This window comes from Crassostrea angulata, chromosome 5 (assembly GCF_025612915.1).
Source record: "Crassostrea angulata isolate pt1a10 chromosome 5, ASM2561291v2, whole genome shotgun sequence".
Classification (NCBI taxonomy): Eukaryota; Metazoa; Mollusca; class Bivalvia; order Ostreida; family Ostreidae; genus Magallana; species Magallana angulata.
Window position 1 is genome coordinate 12465213 of NC_069115.1, and position 23057 is coordinate 12488269.

The following is a 23057-nucleotide window of genomic DNA, read 5'->3' on the forward strand; positions in this document are numbered from 1 at the left end:
CAAGTTGGAAACCCGGATTCTCCACCACTATATCATAACGATTTCAATAATATTTTATGAAAGTCCACTAGGGGTTATATGGAGTGTTATGATATTTAATTCATATAGATCCTCGAGATCTTTGTTCCAACATCCCCACACCTGGTGGATGCCCTAGACAAGGTGTTTCCGGAATGTCTCCTCCTCTACATGGGGAGTAGCCCGTGTCAGAGGCAGAAAGACAGCTTCCAGATGACTACTCTTTTATTAAGATATAACACATTAATATGACATTTCAACAAGAAATATCAATATTACTTACAATGAAATTTATCAGCATTAATATTTATTACAAAAATCTCTGAAAATAAAATATTAGTTGAACCCTCTGAATCTATTAACTTTACTTTTGAGAATGCGCGAAAGTGTTTTAATTTATCTTACCTGTATAAAAAGAGAAGGCAGAAAGACAGCTTCCAGATGACTACTGGAGAGCTGTGTTTCCTGCACCCCCATTTTATACGCACGGACGCTGCGCTACAACATTCTCCTCCAAATAAGTAAATGCAATCAAGTGCATATTAATGATCTGACGCACCGTGGTCAGTAGTAGCATTTAATTTAGATTTTTGATCCGGCGTCGACAGGCTCATCACTGGACTTAATAACACACTCCATGAACATAAATAAACATAAATATTGAATTCATTTCTTAATAAATCATTAAATCATTAGATAAACAGATACTTTTCAGAATGGAATACTGCCACCTGCTTATGTTGTTGGTGAGCATTATGACAACACATGTTGAAAGTGTCGACGAAATTGATGACATCATCACTGAGGCAATTCAAAAAACATACGACGAACCTCTGCGAAAAACCTGTTCAAGACCGGAAGGTAAGTACATGTGTGATATAAACAATATCTAAACAAAAATACACAGGGAAATTTTCGCCTCCGCTTTACTTTTGCCCCCTTCTCCTTTATTGTTAGAGGGCAAATTCAAAACTGAGCGAATTTAAAACAATTTTTAAACTGCTGTGTTAATCAGAAAAAAAGTATCAATTTTTAACTGTTTCCGGGCGAATTCTACACTTGTGACAACGTTTTCATATGTAGAAAGGCGAAAATAACACGGTATACAAAATGTAGATTATACCTTGATATATTTCCACATGGCAAAGAGGCGCTCGTGATTCTTGGTGTCGAATGATTGTATCCAATGAACTGGCATTTCTAAAAGATGAATATTTTATTACAATGAAATTGTTGACTACATTGATGCTAACTGTTTACAGTTTTATTTTCGCCATTCTAGACTTTGTAAAACTTTGTCCCGTCTTGAAATTGCCCAAAGTCATTGCAACAAAAATAATTTTGTCTCGTTACAAATCACCCAGTCTTAAATTCGCCCGCCGAAAGCTATTGCAAAAGGGGAAAAAATAAAACGGGGACAAATATTTCATAGTATATAGTTTAGTTATTTGTCATTATGTAAAATTATGCAAATTTTTCCAATGGTTTCTTTTGAGCATTTTAAGTTCGTTCCTCTTATTAATTGTAAACTATGACGCAAATTGACATAAGTTTTCAACTGTGTTATTTCAAATACAGAAACTCATAGGTGCACTGATTTTCTATTTTACCGGGTTGAATGGGTAGTGGTATGTTACCTATATGGAACATTGAATATCTAGTATGTCAAAAACAGCTTACACGACAAATTGAAAAGAAAAGAGAAACAAGTAAAGCAGCATTTTCCCCCATTTAACCCTTAAATTATAACGACCTACAAATTAGATACACCAAATACCAAGAAACTTGCCTCTACTACCCTAAAAACTTACCAATGAGTGTTGATTACCCACTGTAATGTAGCTCTTTTTTCCCCTAGTTTCTGATATACCTGACACTGGGAACGGATTCGCCTTTCTCCAGCAGCAAAGGAACGACGAGGACAGCATTGCTAGGGACGGTTATAAATTCGTCAACCTCATCAAGAACATTATCGACAGGTAAATCTTTAAAATTACAGGTAAATCTTTCAAAAAAAGTTTTTATTTCAGATCAGTTGGAGTAAGAAATAGTTGTCAATTCGAAACTTGGTTCAAAGTTAGGCATTTTCGAAACATGGTTCAAAATTCGACATCTTCTACTTAACCTTTGTAAAACTCAAGGTATGTCTTGACAAAATGAACATTTTTGAGAAAGAGATTTTTGATAATTTTTAGCAATGTGTATGCATGCATCGAAAATAATACCGATAAGATAAACGAAATACTTTTTTTTTTTAATTTTAGTATTTATATAATGCCAAAAAAAGCGTTATGTAAAGAAAAAAGTTTTAAAGACACGTCAAAAATACACCTGAAAGGTTTACATTGTCATGTTTTGCCATGAGAAAATACACTTACATGTACATATCAAACTTATATTGAAAACAAATCTCTTCTTGTTAAGCTTTTTATTCTCTTATTTATTTTTTCATATTTAAAAAGAATTATTTCAATGAAAACGGAAACAATTGAACGCTGTACATAGGGCTCTCGGATACTACGATTTACATTGTCTTTTTTTCTTGTATAATAAACTCAAATACTTTTTTCTGCAGAAGTGGGCTCTCTTTCACTGATCTGTATGGAAACTACAATTATCAGAAATCGTTCTATACGCAGCTCTGCGATAAAACAACCCCTGCCTGTGATGACTACAAAAGATCAAAGTATAGAAGCGCCAATGGTGTTTGTAACAATCTCAAAAATCCAACATGGGGCGTGGCTCTACATGAGCATGCGCGGTATCTACCGGCTGTCTATGATGACGGTATATATATAAAATTTCACAAAATAGATTTTTCAATGCTTTTATTTTGAGCACAGAAGGCAAAAACTAGTACAATATATAAAAATGTAATACTTAAATTTGATAAATATGTATTAGTTACATTTACCACCGTGCTGCAAGAACAACAGTACAGAAAACTGCTAATACATAATATTTTCGATTATAATAATAATTATTATTCTTCTATAATAACATTTCGAGAGTCTTTCATATCCCAAAACTTAACTTCATCCATCTATCGTTCAGTTCGTTTCGGTAGTATTTGCTTTATGTACCATGAAATTCAGATAAATGAAAAGCCAAGATTCATACAAATATCCATTGTACATAAATATCATAATTCAAGGATACAACATACCTCGCCAGACAAGTAAAAGTGGCGGACAGCTCCCGAGTCCACGAGTGATCAGTAACAATGTGTTGTCGGGGGACGCGGAAACCCCGGCCGACGACAAGGGGAACCTGATGCTGTTTACCTTTGGTCAGTTCATTGACCATGACCTGACTTTCACTCCTATAGCTATCGGTGAGCGCATCATAACCTTTAACCTTTACTTGAACCATCGTGGTTATGTTTATTTGGTTTCATCATCAACATCAACATCAACATCATCATCATCATCATCATCATCGTTGTCGTCGTCGTCGTCGTCATCATTTTCGTCGTCGTCGTCATCATCATTTATCATCATTATTATCATCATCCTTGTCATCGTTTTCATCACCATTATCATAAACATCATATTCATCTTTTTTTTTAAATCATTGATAAGTTTATACTTTTCCAAGACGTATTTTAAATAATCAATGCCATCAACAATGACAACACAATTGTCTTAACATAGGAAAAGACTGTGTTAATCTTAATACTTTTATTTTTAATGACTCGCAGGAACGGACGGCGAACATTTAGATTGCTGCGGGGACGATATTGCAGAGTAAGTTACAGTTGAGAATATAGCTTCAAATCGTTTTGGGGGGAAACAGTCCTTTTTTTTCTTAGAAATTAAAGACGAAACAAGAAAATACCAACGCAGAAATTAAAAAGAAACAACAAAAAAAATCATATTCTAACTGTAATCAAATTCATATCTTCAAAATAATACAGGGAAATTGTTAAAGCAATTAATGAGCCCTTGCATGTTGTCTTGATTTCAGCCCAGAATGTTTTGGGATAGAGATTCCCGCCGACGACCCACGCTATAGCCACACCTGCATGGACTTTCCCCGGTCTATCCCGGCTCCTTTCAACAGTTTCTGCTCTATAGGTGAGTACATGTACAATAAACGGCTAACGAAAGTTTTTTAAAAGGCAGTAAAAAGTAAATAAGAAATTTATAAGTGTTTCTTTATGTGAATACACAATTACTACTAATTGCATAATATATCTCATTATTATTACTGCAAACTATAATAGTGATGAGTTTGCTGATAAATGCATGCTGTCTAGGTGTATACTTTCGTTTTCTACTTTCAGGTTACAGAGAACAAGTGAACCGTCTTTCTTCTTACATAGACGGAGGGATGATTTACGGCGACACTAAATCATTTAATGAAAACTTGAGTGGGAAATTGGGTAACTGAATACAAGATTGAAATAGAGCTCTCTCTCTCTCTCTCTCTCTCTCTCTCTCTCTCTCTCTCTCTCTCTCTCTCTCTCTCTCTCCAACTAAACTTTAGAAAAAATCATTATAGAATATCAAGTTATAGCTTTAGTCAATTTAACATTAAGTACTAGTATCCATACTTATACAGCTGTTTAAACAATACTCAAATAAATTTTTTGGCATATTAAAATATTGATAGAGGTGTACAAACTTGTGTGGATTATATAATTATATTTAAAGATATAATAATGAAATGACTATACTCACTATACTATTATGTAATAATACCAATGAAATTACAACAAACAATATCTAAAGACTTCTGAAAGTTTCTTATTCTCAATAATTACATGTAGGTGGACAGACATTGCATTCAGTAACATACAATGTATGACCAAAGGCTCTACCTATTGACGTCTCTATTCACTGAAATAATGAATCGTCTTACATTCACATGTAAGTAGAAATTGTAAAGTTATCACACTCTGTTTCAGGATCTCTCAGGACCTCGGAAGGCGATTTACTTCCTGATGGAGGCATTTGTAATATCCATCAAGCAGGCGATTTCTGCCAACTGGGAGGTACGGCATCGCAATAATAAAAGAAAGCTTTAATTCAATTTGATGTTTTAAAAGAATATAACTATTTTCGTGCATGTAAACAACTTGTCTTTGCTACTAAGAATCCGCCAAACTCAAAGCGGTATCATCTGAATTGTACACAAACTACACTGTCATATTTTGCCCTAGTAAGTGTGAAATATTTTAAAAGGTAGTTTAATGTTTCATTTGCATAGCTATTTCAGATAGTCTTTTTATTCTTTACTTCCAGGCGATGAAAGAGTGAATGAAGCACCGTCTTTGAGCGGACTCCATGTTGTATTCCTCCGCCTACACAATATCATAGCGGAAGGAATAAGAAAAGTAAGAAACTGCAGAAGTCACGAGATCTTCTTGGAGACGAAAAAAATTATGGGCGCCATTATTCAGCAAATTACCTATGGAGAATACCTTCCGGTCCTTTTGGGAAAACAAATAAGGGACGACCTCGACTTGGATTTACAATCACGTGGTTTTTGGAGAAAATATGACCCGGATGTGAACCCTACCGTGAAAAATGTCGTTGCCACAGCAGCACTCCGGTATGGACATTCACAGGTATTTTATGCAAAGAGTTTTTATATTTTTACCCTTGTAATTATAAATTATAGTCAGTACATATTTGGTTGAGAAAATCTTCATTTAAATGAGTCAGTAACAGTGCTGGTGATTGATGGGGGTTCGATATTGTTTATATTTTTGAGTCAGCAGTTTAAACAATAAATTGCTCTGCTGTTAAATGCCCATAACTTTCCTGTAAGTGTTGTTTATAGTTTATATCTCCCATGGACAATATACATGTAGACATGTTCGGCTGATTTAAAATATTTTGAACTGTAACATCTAATAATTATATTTAAAGATATAATAATGAAATGACTATACTCACTATACTATTATGTAATAATACCAATGAAATTACAACAAACAATATCTAAAGACTTCTCAAAGTGAATCAAAATGTCGTTAACAATTGTATAAATCTTCATTTGTTCCCACTGTTGTTAATGAATGAAATGCGCTTTCAAAGGATGTCCGTGAAAGCGACTCATGATTTTTTTTACTTATGGTGACAGATTTTTTAATATTATTCATACTAGACTTCGTCATAGTTGTGTACTAAATAGTGATCTTTTTCGTTGTAATATTATTAACAGTCCACTCTGTTCGTGTGGCAAGCTCGAAGACACTTATCATTATTTTTTCACTTGTAATAAATATAAAGAGTCCAGAAATATTATGCTTAATGAAATTTTCAATATTGTACATTTAAATATTCTTAATACTCATGTCCTACTTTGGGGCGACAACGCAATCAGTGTCAGCGAAAACAAACATTTATTTTCTCTAGTTTATCGTTATATCAAAGGTACAAAAAGATTTAATTGATGTTTGTACACCATTGAAAATTTTTATATTACTGTCATATGATCTGTTGACCTTACATGTTGTGCATACATTATTTTTACTGTATTATATACTTGTATTGGGAGAGGGCGGTCTAAGTTTTTGAACTTGTGCCCAATCCCTGTTGTAATTTTTGTACAATAAAAATATGTTCAAATCAAATCAAATCAACATCTAATAAAAGTAAATGAGCATTAAGATAGCACCATATCGTCCCGGTCATTTTATAATTTTCTACCTCCGGATGAAATAGAGAGTGATAAGTTGATATGTATTTAGAGCAGCAATTGATCTAAAAACGCATCTTTATTGTAATAAGATATAATTGTATTTTTTTCAAATTATGTATTTTAATAAAAGGTGTTATATGTAATACGAAACAACAGTTGTTGACAACATACAACGTCCTTAAGTTCGTTAGCAGACGAAAGCTAGAGATTTTTTTTCTGTAATATATGAAATTACAATGATCTATCTGTGATCTGATGCGATATTAATTAGTAGTATTCAATGAATTTCTATTTTATTAGATACCCCCTGAGTTTGGCTACAAGACTATGCAGTTTGCAACAACCCAAACTTTTAAAACGGAAGACGTTTTAATGGACCCCCACATTGTTGTCACGCAAGGCGGAAGCAACATTCCGGATTTGGCGCGCTTTTTATTAGATACTCCTGCTAGGAAAATGGACAGGTACAAATCCAATCGCATAATTTAAATTTTCAGTTGTTTTTTTTTTTGCATTTCATTCATTTCAAAACACGAACCAGTGTAGCTTTCTTCAATGTGGTTTGATTTTCAGACAAGTTGAGGATGCAGTTAGAAATGAACTTTTCCGTGACGTGAATGGATTAACCTTTGACCTCATGTCCTTTAACATCCAGAGAGGAAGGGACCATGCCCTGCCTTCCTACAATGCATGGCGAGAATGGTGTAGACTTCCGGTAGCCCAGAATTTTGCGAATTTAGTGGACCATAGCGCTGACGTCAGGACTAGACTACAAAATACTTATGAGTGAGGTTTACTTTGGTGATTTATATCAATATATTGGTTTCCAGTCTACATTTTAATGAACCTTTGTTAGACATTTCTTTACCCATTTCATATGTTTTACTTGTACACGTAGCATACATTGTATCTGTATCACTCTTCCCCCTTTTTTAAAACAATTTACACCTTTTTTCTAAAGCATCTAAAGTCTAACTTTTTTGGAGCTATTTCAAACATTTGTATTTGCATGAAAATCTCTCTCTCTCTCTCTCTCTCTCTCTCTCTCTCTCTCTCTCTCTCTCTCTCTCTCTCTCTCTGACAAAAAGAACGTATCAAGTTGTTAACACACTAGAGTACTGTTGATGAATTCACACTTTACGATTTGCGAATTAAAGTTATGCAAATGATTATTGTTTTCCTTTTTATTATAACTAAACAAAACTTACATCCAAAAGAAACGTTTGAAATTCTATATATGACGTTAAAACTTTCCATTACAGTGATGTTAATGACGTAGATGTGTTTGTGGGCGGAGTCACGGAGACACCACGTGATGACGCACTTGTCGGGCCTCTCTTCGAATGCCTGTTAGGGAGACAGTTCCATGACATTAAGTTCGGAGACCGATACTGGTACGAGACGAATGGCGTAGAGGGATTCCCACGACGTAAGTACAAAGTGATGAAAATCTTTTTGAAAGAGAAAAAATAATTTTCAAACTGCTGCTGTTGGTGAAAGATGGCTGGATGGTTGTGGTAATTTTTCAACTTATGTCTTATTAAGGGATTGGGGATTTCTGTCATAGACAATAATGATCTCCTTTAAAAAAAAAAGAGTTCCATATAAAAATGATTAAATGATTAAAATGATTAAAATTATATACTACAATATATGAAATTTTTCTTCACCAAATAGTAGTAAACAGCTTCAGAAATCGCATATAAATTGTTCAGCTAAATCTGATGGCTTTTATGTTATATTATATTTTGACCCCCCCCCCCCCCCCCTCCTAAATCTAATATTTGTTCAAAGATCTAGGGAAAATTGAAATATCAAAGCTAAATACATGGAATATTTCGTATGACTAAAATATTTGAAGGTGTACATGTATCTTATTGGTAATTAATATAAAAAATAGACAGTATATATAACTCATAAAGGAATGTAAATCAGTTTTCAAATGCACTGTCAAAGCAATCTGTTTGATCTGAGTCATAGTTCTTTTACTATCTTTAAAAGTGTGAGAAAAATATATTTACAGGACAGTTACAAGAGATACGAAAAGTGACTTTATCCAAGATTCTGTGTGAAACCCTTGGTTTGGAGGAAATTCAGAAGGATGCTCTCTCTTTAACAAGTGCAGAGTGAGTTTATTGCTTGATTTCAGTAGAAAAAAATGGAACAAAGTGAATTGTTGCACTATAAAGAAAGCAAATTACCATTGCCTCATTTAAATCAAAGCAAAGAAGATAAAAGTTGGAAAGAATTATACTGTGGTTTCATCAATATTCGTTGAATACCCATTTTTGTGGATTTCGTTGTTAAGCTGATCCACAAAATTAAATGTTCATTGAAGTTCAATTTCAACTAACAATTTGTATTGATTGGATCATTGGTCACGAAATTACGTATCCTTGAAACTGTGGTTTTTAGAAAATCCACGAAAATTGATACCCACGAAAATTAATGAAACCACAGTAATATATTTAAGCTTCCATATAACCAGGGACATATATGCTAACATATAGTAAAAACGTCCCTGATATAACTTCCTTGCTTTTATATTGGATAACAAGCAAGCAGACGAAACAGTTCAGAAACGAATTTCACTTTTAACGAATTTTACAATAACACATATTTTGGCATGCCAAAGTCCCTTACGTTATGAGCAATGTAGAAACCAAAAACAGTCGAAAACACATTCACATCTTGCTGTTTATTTTTTTTACAGCAATCATTGTCGTGAATTATATAATTAACAGCACATTTACAGCTGGTTGTTTTGTTTACAGCAATCCTTTAGTGAGTTGTATGTTTAACAGCCCATTTACAGCTGGTTGTTTTGTTTACAGCAATCCTTTAGTGACTTGTTCCTCCCTGCCATTCATCGACTTCTCTCGCTGGAGACACAGAACTTCCAACGTGGGTGGGTGGATATGGAATAGAGGAGCCAAAGGGAAGGACAAAGACAAAGGCAAGGGCAAGAAACCGTGATTTAGAAACCCTGAAACTCGTTCAAATTGACACTTGTGTTATATAAATGAATACATGTATTGTATAACAGGATACTTTATGAGAGAAAGAATACTTTCCATGGGTGTTGAATTTTGTATCATGTTTTACTTTCATTTGTAATTATCATTCTTCATGCTCGTACGGTTAATTCCATGATGGATCACTTTTAATGTATCTGCTTGAAAATTCTATAAACAGGATAAATGTTATTGTTCATCTTCGTCTAATTTTTATTTTTTTTACTCTTGTTACTTGAACATATATTTGTAAATCAAACCAACTGATTTTTCAATAAAATATTGATTTTCAAATGGATTTCTGGGTTTTTTGTTCTGCCTGTTGCAAAGAAAATAAACAAAGGCGTAATTTAATGTAAAATAAATAAATTAGCTTTAAAATTTCATGGAAGAAGATGATATCGTTACAAAGAGTCATCAACGTATAGTATTACTTTTCAATTAAGAAAAAAAAATCCTTGATTTTTAATGGTTGATTTTCTGCATTAGATCGATGTTGCTGTGACTTTATTTTCTCTTGGTAGCCATTACTAGTCAACATGTTTCACTCCAATAATTATGAAAAATATTAACTATAAAGAGCTTAGAAAAATGTATTGCATTCCTAGATGATTGTATCATAGGGTCAATAAATAAATACGAAGACTTTTGCATAGATTAGATTGGGTTTTTTTTCTAAATGTCATATTATTACCAAAGGTAAACATATTCTAACAATAGTGTTATTTAATTTGAAATTTAAAAACAAATTTAAAATTTTTAAATTTCAAAGAATTATTCGATAAAAATTTAAAACCGCAATTTTAGTTGAAGTCACGGACCACGTCTATTGTTTTCTTTTACATGCAAGCGATAATCTATATGATGTCGAATGCCCTATTTCTATAATAAATAAAATTTAAACATAAAGAAATTGAGGTTTGTGGTGATAACCTATCTACCAAATTACGGCTGTATATTGTTTCGTAAACAGATATCATCTATGAAAGATAGATACAATATAGTCGGCATTAAAAATGGCACAAAAAAATGGAGCAGCGAGAGGTGGATAATAACAAATATCAGTACGGGTAACACCAAATGAATACAAACTGCATGTAAAAATGAATGATGATGCAAACATATTTAAACTTCAGTTCCCATATATCTATACAGACCATTCATCTAAAGGAGTGAAATGTAGCCTAAAATGACCATAATTATAATCACCCAGGCCTCTTGAATGGCAAACAGAAAAAACCGGCAACGTGTAATAGAATCCTTTAAAAAGCAGGACGATGCATGTAGGAAAAGACTTAATCCGGAAAACATGAACTTTTTTTGTTTGTTTTTTTTCTCTTTATTCGTGACGTCGTCTTGCCGCGCATCATAATGGCATGACGTCACAAACGTTGCGAACTATTATCGTTGTCAATCGACAGATAAACACACGCTCTTATCGGCAAAATCAATTGCTAAGATTCGATTACTGATCAAAATGGAAAAAGGAAGATTTGAGGCACGTTTGCGTTCACTGTTGGTGGACTACTTGTCCTCCACAAACACACGGACAATGACGCCCGTGGTATGTTTGCTATTTATACTTTTTATTGTTTGCTTATGATTTTAAAGACCTTAACATTGCATGTACACAATCTGAGATATTGATGTCGAATTCTGGACTTTTAAAATTAATTTTTTTTTTATTTAATGTCATTGTTTTACAGAGGAAACACATTCTGCAGCTGGTGATGTTTCTGTATGGAGATCAGAATTTTGATCAACTTGGTAGATTTTCTTACTCCAAGAACAAAGAAGTTGCTGGTATGTAAATAATACATTCAAGATTTCATTCTAATCTAGATGTGACCAGAGTTACCTTTTTTTTTAATGTAAAATTATGATATATCTTAATTCTAACTAGCTAGTTATTTGATAACATAATGATGATATTTATCTTTATTTCAGATCAACAAAGGAGGTACGTTTTGTTCGGCTTTCTCTTCATGGAGGCGTTGAAGAAACACATGGTGACAGAGACCGACTTGACCACCCTCCAGAGAATGTGGGGGCAGCACCTCCTGTCCCTGGTCAACAATGGTATTCTACTTGTTCATTAACTCTTACTTGATTTTACATTGATTTTGATTGTAATTATAAAATCGTTATCAAATAGAATGTGTTCGATTTCTTATGCATGTTTTTTAATTCTTTCTGACAGAAATGACAAAGACAGCTGAAAAATACGAGAGAATTCTTCATAACAGCGAGGAGACAATCTTTAACGTATGTATTAAATTGCACATTAAATACTTATAATGTCTTAAGTTTCTAAAAATGCATGTACTATCAAATTCAAATATACCTATATCTATGGTGTTAAAAACTACTTTTGTCGGCAATGTTTCATTTGTTTCTGTATGATCGTAATTTTCCGACTATGCTGGACTTTAAAGAAATACATATTTATAATTGGATGTTTCTCCATTTCGTAGATCAAAAGATTTCAGCGACATCTGGAAAGAACGGAAGGAAGCGAATCAAATACAGATCTAGAAAACCTATCCATTGGTCACGTGACAAAGATTAGAGTCGGCTCGTATCGCTTCAGAAGACCCGGATTGGTTGAAAGGGTTACAATGTCACTGAAGAAAAAGTTTGGCCGAGGAGATTCAAAAGACATTTTGATGCTGAAGTTCCATGGCATTCAGTAAATGTGGCGTTTTAGTCACTTGACTGTATGGATCTCAGTTATTGTGCCGTTTTAGTCACTTGACTGTATGGATCTCAGTTATTGTGCCGTTTTAGTCACTTGACTATATGGATCTTAGTTGTGGCGTTTTAGTCACTTGACTATTTGGATCTCAGTGGTGGCGTTTTAGTCACATGGTAATTGAACTCTGTTTTTGTTGTGGTGCTTTAATCACCTTACCATGCATTTTTGCATTTTAATGTGGCGTTTTAGTCACTTGACTTTGGGGCGAGGAGTTGTGGCGTTTTAGTCACCAATAAAGTCACTTCAATTATCTGTAAATTGTGTTTTCTTGCTTTTCCAATGATTATCTTATTATTTGATTTTATTAAAATTTAAAAGAAAATTGCTTGCTTTGCATACATGAAAATCCACAAAAATTACAGCTAAACACAGATATAAAATAATTTGTTTCACAATTAAAACTTAATAAAATTAATGCCTAATTGTGTTTCGGTTTATATGAATTACAAATTTGAATTTTAAAAACACTTGGCTTGCCTTATCAATCTGTTCGAGGCGTCATCAATTTATGGGTACTAATATCTTTTTGTCATAATTTTGCGACCTATCGAGTATAGTTTTGTTTTCTGCAACATACTATTAAGATAAGCAATCATTATGAATTGTAAACTTTCAAATATCATAATTTGCTCGTGCACGTGTATAAACTTTTATTTTAACTGCAAAATGTAATTACTTTTCTTGACTGTAATTGTTATGATTGTTATGTATTGCTGCTTTATTTCTCATCAATGATAACTCAATGACTTATATGTACACTGTATATTTCAAGTAATATCTAATAAATACGACCTACATGTCTGATAGAGGAATCCATCATTTTGCAGACATTAATAACAAAAGATAGATGTATTGTAATTCATGATTGATACTGCAGTGTTAAATATGAAATAAAAATAAAATGATATTGAAAGGCATATTGGACCAGAAATCAATTGATTTAAGGTACATATGTACATGTATTAAACGACTCCTGACCCAACTCCCCACCGCATACACTTAATATTCAGCCAAAAATTACTTTTATTCAGTTATTGAGTTTACTCTCTCTCTCTCTCTCTCTCTCTCTCTCTCTCTCTCTCTCTCTCTCTCTCTCTCTCTCTTCAAATATAATTCTGGAATTCGGTGTATTACTGCCCATGCAATCGGAACTTCTCGGGCCTTTCCGGCAGGCTCGGAAAAACATCTCGAATGTATTACCTACGCGTCCATGACAACCCCCCTTTTAAAAACTTGATATACTGTAGACGTACTTTTGTCCGCGTGGTATTAATTTACGCTATGAACGCGGGCACAAATTTTCCGCGGAATTTGTTCCCAGTGTACTTAAAGTGCATTTTGGAATGAAATTTTAAAATTGCATTACATGAATAAGGATAATTGGAAGTTACTACATTCTATACATGTAACACTTGCATATATACGTGTACCCAGTGTATATCGTTTTTATCTATTCAAACTGTCAAATTTGTATTGAGAATTCACTTAATAAATAATTTGATCTAAAGATTTGAATTTTCTGTAAATTTACTTGCATGAAATTTAAACTTCTCCCCGCTTGAGATAACGGCACGTGTCAGACGACAAATAGCCCCAAGAGGGTGTGTCTTTCAATGATCCAATTAACTATACACTAAGACCCGTGTTTTTACTGCAATTTTAGATCCCTTTGTGCTCTGACTTTTAAGTGATAAAACTGATCAACTCATAATTTAAACTACATGTGAAACCATGAGTTGACAGTTACTATTAATTAAAGATGTGGCGTTTCACAAGACGATTTTAGCCAGCGTCGTAACATCTTGACGGCTAACTAATGACTACCGATCAGTCCACAACCGATAATTACTGTTCACAGTGAACAGTTCCTACAATTTAAGTCCAAAGTTGGACAAATTCTAGGTAATGAAAATCGCTCAGAACCAAATTTAATAATAATTATTCAAATGATTTTTTTTTTCATTCAAAGAATCCGCGCAAATTTTTACCCGCGGATTAAATTGATATTGTGATTCCGCGGAATTATGACCCCGTGGAAAAAAATACGTCTACAGTAAATGCAACACATTTTACGATCTGTTGAGATGTAAGCTAGACTTCATTAAAGTAAATGATTTAACACTAAAATATAACACAGAAGCGACTTATAAGGCTGTCTAGCCGATTGCTATTTTTAATGGGAAGCGACTCCATTCTACCATCCGGTGATGTTAATACATTCGAGCAATCGCAACTTCTCGGGCCTTTCCGGCAAGCTCAGAAAGACACCTCGAATGTATTACCTAGGCGTCCATGACAACCCCCCTTTTTGTAAAACTTGAAATAAATTGAACACATTTTACGATATGAGATGTGAGCTACACTACATTAAAATAAACGATATACACTAAAATATAACACAGAAGCGACATACAAGACTGTCTAGCCGATACTTATTTTAATGGGAAGCGACTCCATTTTGTATAATATTCTAACATCCGGTGATGTTAATACATTCGAGGTGTTTTTCCGAGCTTGCCAGAAAGGCCCGAGAAGTTGCGATTGTACATTCGAGGTGTTTTTCCGAGCTTGCCGGAAAGGCCCGAGAAGTTTCCGAGCTTGCCGGAAAGGCCCGAGAAGTTGCGATTGCTACCTGCCAATAACGAATATTCATGTTTTTTATCGACTATAAATTGAAGCTTTTCGAACCCGACTGCATTATACAGAAACTAAAAACTTCGCCTAGCGCCAAAACTAGGAGGTTTGCCATCTCGTTGAGACCGAATCCTTAGGGGTACGGCTGTCCCCTGACGAAATCCAGTCTCAAAAGTGGCGATATAGGCAACGATATTTGGAGTCAGGGCGCGGAGTTAACCCTACAAGTATCGTACAGGTTCCATAAATTTAGATAGGGTCTCTAAACAGGGCGCCTAGCGCCCAAACTAGGAGGTATGCCATTTTGCTGAGACCCGTTCCTCGGGGTTACAGGTGTCCCCTGACGGAATCTGGTCTCAAAAGTGGCGATATAGGCGCCTAATTTTGGCGCCAGGGCACTGAGTTGGCCCTATCATACAGGTTCCATACATTAAGATAGGGTCTGCATTAGATCGGTACGCTGTTGCTGTGACTTTATTTAGGTGTTGAATCATTATTTTTTCAAAGACGTGGTCTCATAACTGCAACGGTGTGAGGATACAAATCAGTTGAATAACTCTCTCTCTCTCTGTGGCGCAATGGGTGTAGCCTAGACCTACCGACTCGCAGGTCCCGAGTTTGAATATACCGAAGGTACTTTTATTTTCATGAATAACTGAAGGATTTTAATAAGTTGAATTTTCTCCCAAAAATTGAATTTTTTCCTGTCATTTTCAATTCGAACACATGCTGGAAATCCATATCTTTAAGTAATTTAGAAGAATGGACTTGTATGCAGAACTTTTCCCAGGTATGTGGAGGACCCTTAATATCCAAGAATTGTTCAAAATTTAAAACTGCAAAATGGAAGTCACGGGGCATGTCAAATTTTGTAATATGCAAACAATAATCTATATGATGTCGAATGTCAAATATCTATAATAGAGAAGAAATAAATAAAAACTTAAACATAAGAATTAATTGAGATTTGTATTGATAATCCATGTTCCAAATTATAACTTTAATTTGTTATGTAATTAAATATCATCTATGAAAGACAGATACAGTGCAGTCCTCATTTAAATTGGCTCAAAAAGATGACGTCGCTCGATGTCACGGAACGAAGAAGCGAGAGATGGATAAATGCAAAAAATATTGAAACTTCATTTCCCATATCTTTTTATAGAGCTCTTCATCTAAAGGAGTCAAATATAGTCTAACAATGACCACAATCATCCAGACCTCTTGATTAAAAAACACGACTAACCGACAACCTGTGATAGAATCCATACAAAGCAGGACGATGCATGTGAAAAAAGACTTAATCCGGAAAACATGAACTTTTTTGTTTGTTTTTACTCTTTATTCGTGACGTCGTCTCGCCGCGCATCATAATGGCATGACGTCACAAACGTTGCGAACTATTATCGTTGTCAATCGACAGATAAACACACGCTCTTATCGGCAAAATCAATTGCAAGAATTCAGTTACTGATCACGATGGAAAAGGGAAAATTCGAGGCACGTTTGCGCTTACTGTTGGTGGACTACTTGTCCTCCACAAACACACGGACAATGACGCCCGTAGTATGTTTGCTATTTTTGCTTATGAGTTTAAAGACCTTAACATTGGTTCATCGCATTGCATCTATATACACAATCTGACATATAGATTTCGAATTCTGGTCTTTTAAAATTAATTCTATTACTTATTGTATTTGTTTTACAGAGGAGACACATTCTTCAGCTGGTGATGTTTCTGTATGGAGAGGAGAATTTTGATCAACTTGGTAGATTCTCTTACTCCAAGAACAAAGAAGTTGCTGGTATGTAAATAATACACTGTTCAAGATTTCATTCTAATCTAGATGTGACCCGAGTTACCTTTTTTTTAATTCATGGTTTTTGGGAGTTGATTTTAATCAACTCTCCTATGCAGTCACGCTGGCAAACCGAAAGTGAAACAGTGTTTGGACCAAAGCACAAATCATCGCCGCTGACAAGACCTAGTTCTTGAGAATAATTGATAAACTCGAAGTAATGTAACTATGCTAAACCATTGTTTTTTAAGGAAACTTATTTATAAATATCTTGAAAATAGTCAGATTTTAAATGGTACGAACAATTTAGATATTTTTTGCAGTTGTATGTATTCTTACGCCAGAGTTCAATAAAGTACTCTTCGCTCGGCTGTCTCCGTAAATCTCCGACAAGCAGAGAGCCCCCCTTGCTTGTCGGAGATTAACGGCGACAGCCGAGCGTTTGTTTGAACAATACGTGGGTTCAATTGCTTGGATCCATTTTTCTAGAAATATTTCTATCACTGATACATAGTTTGATTGAATTTATTCCATCTTTAAATTCATATGGGGTTTTATCAATATTCTTGTGTCGAAAAAGTCCGAAAATTCGTATTATAAAAATGTGCGTAATTCAAATACAGATTAGAAACTACCTGTACTTGTCATGCAAAATAACATATCATTGATTTCAAAATAAATAAACATCGATAAAATCAATTCCTGTCAGTTCTTCGGTACTTTGATTCTTAATTCTAATGGACCAGTTATTTATTACCCTGACGATAATTAATTTTAATTTCAGATCAACAAAGGAAGTACGTTTTGTTCGGCTTTCTCTTTATGGAAGCGTTGAAGAAACACACGGTGACAGAAACGGACCTGACCACCCTCCAGAGGATGTGGGGCAGCACCTTCTGTCCTTGGTCAACAACGGTAGGTACATGGTTTAACTCTTATTCTTATTTCATTATTTTGACATGGCTTTTGATTGTAATTATGAAAATGAATTATTATCAAAAAAAATTGTGTTCGATTCCTTATGCATGATTTTTTTTCTTTTTCTGGCAGAAATAACAAAGGCAGCTGAAAGATACGAAAGAATTCTTCATAACAGCGAGGAGATAATTTTTAACGTATGTATTTAATTGCATGTTAAATACATATTTATATCTTTCAAAAAATGCATGTAAATTAATATCAGATTTGAAATATCCCAATATTTAAGGCGTTATAAACTATTTTTGCCAGCATTGTTTTATTCTTCAAAGAACCTTTAAAGACTTAAATTGCTTATCATAATTGGACGTTTCTCCATTTTGTAGATCAAACGATTTCAGCGACATCTGGAAAGAACAAATGCAAGGAAACCAACTACAGAAAGCCTATTCAAATCCATTGGTCACGTGACAAAGATTAAAGTCTGTCCGTTTCGCTTTAGAAGACCCAGATTGTTTGAGAGAGTTACAATGTCACTGGAGAATAAGTTTGGCCGAGGAGATTCGAAAGACTTTTTGATGCTGAAGTTCCTTGACATTCAGTAAATGTGGCGTTTTAGTCACTCGACTATATGGATATCAGTGGTGGCGTTTTAGTCACTTGACTATATGGATCTCAGTGGTGGCGTTTTAGTCACGTGGCAATTTAACTTTGTTTTTGTTGTGGTGCTTTAATCACCTTACAATGCATTTTTGCATTTTAATGTGGCGTTTTAGTCACTTGGGGAGGGGTTGGGGTGTTGTGGCGTTTTAGTCACCAATAAAGTCATTTATATTATCTGTAAATTGTGTTTTCTTGCTTTTTCAAAGACAATTTTATTATCAAATTTTATGGAAATTTAGAAGAAAAATGCTTGCTTGGTATACTTGTATATTCAATAAAATTACAGCTTAAAATGCACGTCATTATGAAATAAATGAAAACTTAATAAAATTGATGCTTAATTGTGTTTCGGTATATGAATTACTTTTAATTTTAAAAACACATTAATTTTATAACGGTGGCTTGCTTTATTAATCTGTTCGAGGCGTCATCAGTTTATGGGTACTAACATCTTCTTGTCATGATTTGGCGACCTGGGTTTGTTTTCTGGATCAAACAATTAAAAATAAGCATTGAATTTTCAACTTTCAAATAAATCATAATTTAATTGCACGTGCACGTGAATAAACTTTTTTTAAAACTGCAAGATGTAATTACTTTTCTTGACTGTAATTGTTATAATTGTCATGTACATGTATTCCTGCTTTAATTCTCATAATGATAATTCAATGAGTTGTATACACTGTATATTTCAAGTAATATCTAAAAAAAAAATACGACCTACATGTATGATAAAGAAATCCATCATTTTGCAGACATTAATAACAATAGATAGATGCATTGTAATTTATGGTCGATACTGCAGTGTTAAATATGAAATAAAAATAAAATGATATTGAAAGGCATATTGGACCAGAAATCAATTAATTTAAGGTACATATGTGAATCCTGTCTCAACTCCCCACCGCATACACTTAATACACAGCCAAAAATTACTTTTATTCAGTTATTGAGTTTACTCTCTCTCTCTCTCTCTCTTCAAATAGAATTCTGGAATTCGGTGTACTACCTGCCAATAACGAATTTTCATGTTTTTATCGACTATAAATTGAAGGTTGTCGAGCCCGATTGCATTTTACAGAAACTAAAAACGGCGCCTAGCGCCAAAACTAGGAGGTGTGCCATCTAGCTTAGATCGAATCCTTTGAGGTATACGGCTGTCCCCTGACGAAATCCAGTTTCAAAAGTGGCGACATAGGCACCGATTTTTGGCGTCAGGGCGCTGAGTTGACCCTACATGTATCATACAGGTTCCGTAAATATAGATAGGGTCTCTAAACGGGGCGCCTATTTTTGGTGCCAGGGCACTGAGTTGACCCTATTATACAGGTTCCATACATTAAGATAGAGTCTGCATTAGATCGGTACGCTGTTGCTGTGACTTTATTAAGGTGTTGAATCATTATTTTTTGAAAGATGTGGTCTCATAACTGCAACGGTGTGTGAATACAAATCAGTTGAATAACTCTCTCTGTGGCGCAATTGGTGTAGCCTAGACCTACCGAATCGCAGGTCCTGAGTTTGAATACCGAAGGGACTTTTATTTTCATGAATAACTGTAACTAAGGTTTTAAAAAGCTGATTTCCCCCCCCCCCCCCCAAAATTGAATTTTTTCCTGTCATTTTCAATTCTAACACATGCTGTAAATCCATATCTTTCATAAATTTAGAAGAATGGACTTGTATGCAGAACTTTTCCCAGGTATGTGGATCGAAGCCCCTTAATATCCAAGAATTGTTCAAAATTTAAAACTGCAAAATGGAAGTCACGGAGCATGTCATATTTTGTAATATGCAAACAATAATCTTTATGGTGTCGCATGTCAAATATCTACAATAGAGAAGAAATAAATAGAAACTTAAACATTAGAATTAATTGAGATTTCAATTGTATTGATAATCTATATGTACCAAATAATGGTTGTATATTGTTTCGTAAACAGATCATCTATGAAAAACAGATATAATGTAGTCCTCATTTAAATTGGCTCAAATAGATGATGTCGCTCGATGTCACGGAACGAAGAAGCGAAAGGTGAATAACTCATATCTATATACATAACTCTTCATATAAAGGAGTTAAATATAGTCTAACAATAGCCACATTCATTCAGACCTCCTGATTAACAAACACGACTAACCGGCAACGTGTTATAGATTCCATACAAAGCAGGACGATGCATGTGGAAAAAAAACTTAATCCGGAAAACATGAACTTTTTTGTTTGTTTTTTCTCTTTATTCGTGACGTCGTCTCGCTGCACATCATAATGACATGACGTCACAAACGTTGCGAACTATTATCGTTGTCAATCGACAGATAAACACACGCTCTTATCGGCAAAATCAATTGCAAGGATTCAAGTACTGATCACGATGGAGAAAGCAGGGTTCGAGGGTCGGTTGCGTTCACTGTTGGTGGACTACTTGTCCTCCACAAACACACGGACAATGACGCCCATGGTATGTTTGCTATTTATACATTTTGTTGTTTGCTTATGAGTTTAAAGACCTTAACATTGGTTCATCGCATTGCATATACACAATCTGACATATTAATTTCGAATTCTGGGCTTTGAAAATTAATTCTTTTACTTAATGTTATTGTTTTACAGAGGAAACACATTCTGCAGCTGGTGATGTTTCTGTATGGAGAGGAGAATTTTGATCAACTTGGTAGATTCTCTTACTACAAGAACAAAGAAGTTGCTGGTATGTAAATAATACATTCAAGATTTCATTGTAATCTAGATGTGACCCAAGTTACCTTTTTTTAATTCACGATTTTTCTTAATTCTAATGGGCCAGTTATTCATTGTAACCTGACGATAATTAATTTTAATTTCAGATCAACAAAGGAAGTACGTTTTGTTCGGCTTTCTCTTCATGGAGGCGTTGAAGAAACACACGGTGACAGAGACCGACTTGACCACCCTCCAGAGAATGTGGGGGCAGCATCTCCTGTCCCTGGTCAACAACGGTAGGTACATGGTTTAACTCTTATTCAATTTGACATGGCTTTTGATTGTAATAATGAAATTATTATCAAAAAGATTGTGTTCGATTCCTGATTCGTGATTTTTTTTCTGGTAGAAATGACAAAGACAGCTGAAAGATACAAAAGAATTCTGCATAACAGCAAGGAGACAGTTTTTAACGTATGTATTTAATTGCATGTAAAATACATATTTATATCTTTCAAAAACTGCAGGTAAATTAATATCAAATTTGAAATATTCCAATATTTAAGGCGTTATAAACTATTTTTTGCCAGCATTTTTTATTCTTCGAAGAAACTTTAAAGACCTTAAACAAAAAAATGCTTATCATAATTGGATGTTTCTCCATTTTGTAGATCAAACGATTTCAGCGACATCTTGAAAGAACAAAAGCAAGCGAACCAAATACAGAGAGCCTATCCATTGGTCACGTGAGGAAGATTAAAGTCGGTCCTTTTCGCTTCAGAAGACCCAGATTGTTGGAGAGAGTCACAATGTCACTGAAGAAAAAGTTCGGCCGAGGAGATTCGAAAGACTTTTTGATGCTGAAGTTCCATGACATTCAGTAAATGTGGCGTTTTAGTTACTTGACTATATGGATGCAAATGTGGCGTTTTAGTCACATGGCAATTGAACTTTGTTTTTGTTGTGGTGCTTTAGTCACCTTGCCATGTATTTTTGCATTTTAATGTGGCGTTTTAGTCACTTAGGGGAGGGGTTGGGGTGTTGTGGTGTTTTAGTCACCAATAAAGTCATTTATATTATCTGTAAATTGTGTTTTCTTGCTTTTTCAAAGATAATTTTATTATCAAATTTTATGAAAATTTAAAAGAAAAATGCTTGCTTGGCATACATGTACATGTATATTCACTAAAATTACAGCTTAACATACATGTAATTATGAAATAAATGAAAACTTAATAAATTTTATGCTTAATTGTGTTTCGGTATATGAATCACCTTTAATTATAAAAACACATTTATATCGGTGGCTTGCTTTATTAATCTGTTCGAGGCGTCATCAATTTATTGGTACTAATATCTTCTTGTCGTAATTTTGTGACCTGGGTTTGTTTTCTGCATCAAACTTTTAAAAATAAGCATTGAATTTTCAACTTTCAAATAAATCATAATTTTCACGTACACGTGTATAAACTTTTTTTAAACTGCAAGATGTAAATAATTTTCTCGACTGTAATTGTTATAATTGTCATGTACTGCTGCTTTATTTCTCATCAATGATAATTCAATGAATTACATAAACTGTACCAGAGACATAAATAACACTATTGTCTCTGACTGTACACTGCATATTTCGGGTATTACCTACATGTAGGATACAGAAATCCATCATTTTGCAGACATTAATTAGAAAAGATAGATTATTGTAAGTTAATACTGCAATGTTAAATATAAAATAAAATGATATAGAAAGGCAACTTGTACCATAAATCAATTATTACAATATGTACATATATATCATACAATGTACATGTACTGGGGCATGTACAGTCACGTACATGCATGTATTAAACGACCCCCCCCCCCCTCCCCAACCGCAAACACTTAATACACAGCTAAACATTACTTTCATTGAGTTATTGAGT

The 23057-nt window shown here is 34.2% G+C and overlaps 3 protein-coding genes and 1 pseudogene across 3 annotated transcripts; all 4 read left to right on the forward strand.

Moving 5' to 3' along the window:
- The first annotated feature begins 731 nt into the window (after positions 1 to 731).
- On the forward strand, positions 732 to 9981 carry LOC128184891 (eosinophil peroxidase-like). Its single transcript, XM_052854528.1, has 14 exons — positions 732 to 879; positions 1877 to 1997; positions 2594 to 2805; positions 3173 to 3352; positions 3719 to 3764; positions 3985 to 4094; positions 4304 to 4402; positions 4928 to 5014; positions 5265 to 5590; positions 6970 to 7133; positions 7243 to 7455; positions 7932 to 8098; positions 8693 to 8795; positions 9504 to 9981. The coding sequence occupies exons 1-14, from the start codon at positions 735 to 737 to the stop codon at positions 9643 to 9645; spliced, it is 2115 nt and encodes a 704-aa protein (XP_052710488.1). The 5' UTR covers positions 732 to 734; the 3' UTR covers positions 9646 to 9981.
- A 1179-nt stretch (positions 9982 to 11160) lies between these two features.
- LOC128182858 (uncharacterized) lies at positions 11161 to 12376 on the forward strand. Its single transcript, XM_052851617.1, has 5 exons — positions 11161 to 11247; positions 11390 to 11486; positions 11631 to 11762; positions 11884 to 11948; positions 12158 to 12376. Exons 1-5 carry the CDS (start codon positions 11161 to 11163, stop codon positions 12374 to 12376), a joined length of 600 nt encoding a protein of 199 aa, XP_052707577.1.
- A 4175-nt stretch (positions 12377 to 16551) lies between these two features.
- LOC128182810 (uncharacterized) lies at positions 16552 to 18394 on the forward strand (annotated as a pseudogene).
- Positions 18395 to 20827: 2433 nt separating this feature from the next.
- LOC128186330 (uncharacterized) lies at positions 20828 to 22167 on the forward strand. Its single transcript, XM_052856129.1, has 5 exons — positions 20828 to 20914; positions 21067 to 21163; positions 21300 to 21431; positions 21545 to 21609; positions 21807 to 22167. The coding sequence occupies exons 1-5, from the start codon at positions 20828 to 20830 to the stop codon at positions 22017 to 22019; spliced, it is 594 nt and encodes a 197-aa protein (XP_052712089.1). The 3' UTR covers positions 22020 to 22167.
- Positions 22168 to 23057: the final 890 nt, after the last annotated feature.

Excerpts from the sequence above, each read along its gene's own strand:
- LOC128184891 (XM_052854528.1), top strand. The coding sequence starts at position 735 with ATGGAATACTGCCACCTGCTTATGTTGTTGGTGAGCATTATGACAACA. Across the intron at positions 4,403-4,927 it reads AAACTTGAGTGGGAAATTGG|GATCTCTCAGGACCTCGGAA; the intron begins GTAACTGAATAC and ends ACTCTGTTTCAG. Across the intron at positions 8,099-8,692 it reads CGTAGAGGGATTCCCACGAC|GACAGTTACAAGAGATACGA; the intron begins GTAAGTACAAAG and ends ATATATTTACAG.
- LOC128186330 (XM_052856129.1), top strand. The coding sequence starts at position 20,828 with ATGGAGAAAGCAGGGTTCGAGGGTCGGTTGCGTTCACTGTTGGTGGAC. Across the intron at positions 21,164-21,299 it reads CAAGAACAAAGAAGTTGCTG|ATCAACAAAGGAAGTACGTT; the intron begins GTATGTAAATAA and ends TTTTAATTTCAG. Across the intron at positions 21,432-21,544 it reads CCTGTCCCTGGTCAACAACG|AAATGACAAAGACAGCTGAA; the intron begins GTAGGTACATGG and ends TTTTTCTGGTAG.
- LOC128182858 (XM_052851617.1), top strand. The coding sequence starts at position 11,161 with ATGGAAAAAGGAAGATTTGAGGCACGTTTGCGTTCACTGTTGGTGGAC. Across the intron at positions 11,248-11,389 it reads CACGGACAATGACGCCCGTG|AGGAAACACATTCTGCAGCT; the intron begins GTATGTTTGCTA and ends ATTGTTTTACAG. Across the intron at positions 11,487-11,630 it reads CAAGAACAAAGAAGTTGCTG|ATCAACAAAGGAGGTACGTT; the intron begins GTATGTAAATAA and ends TCTTTATTTCAG.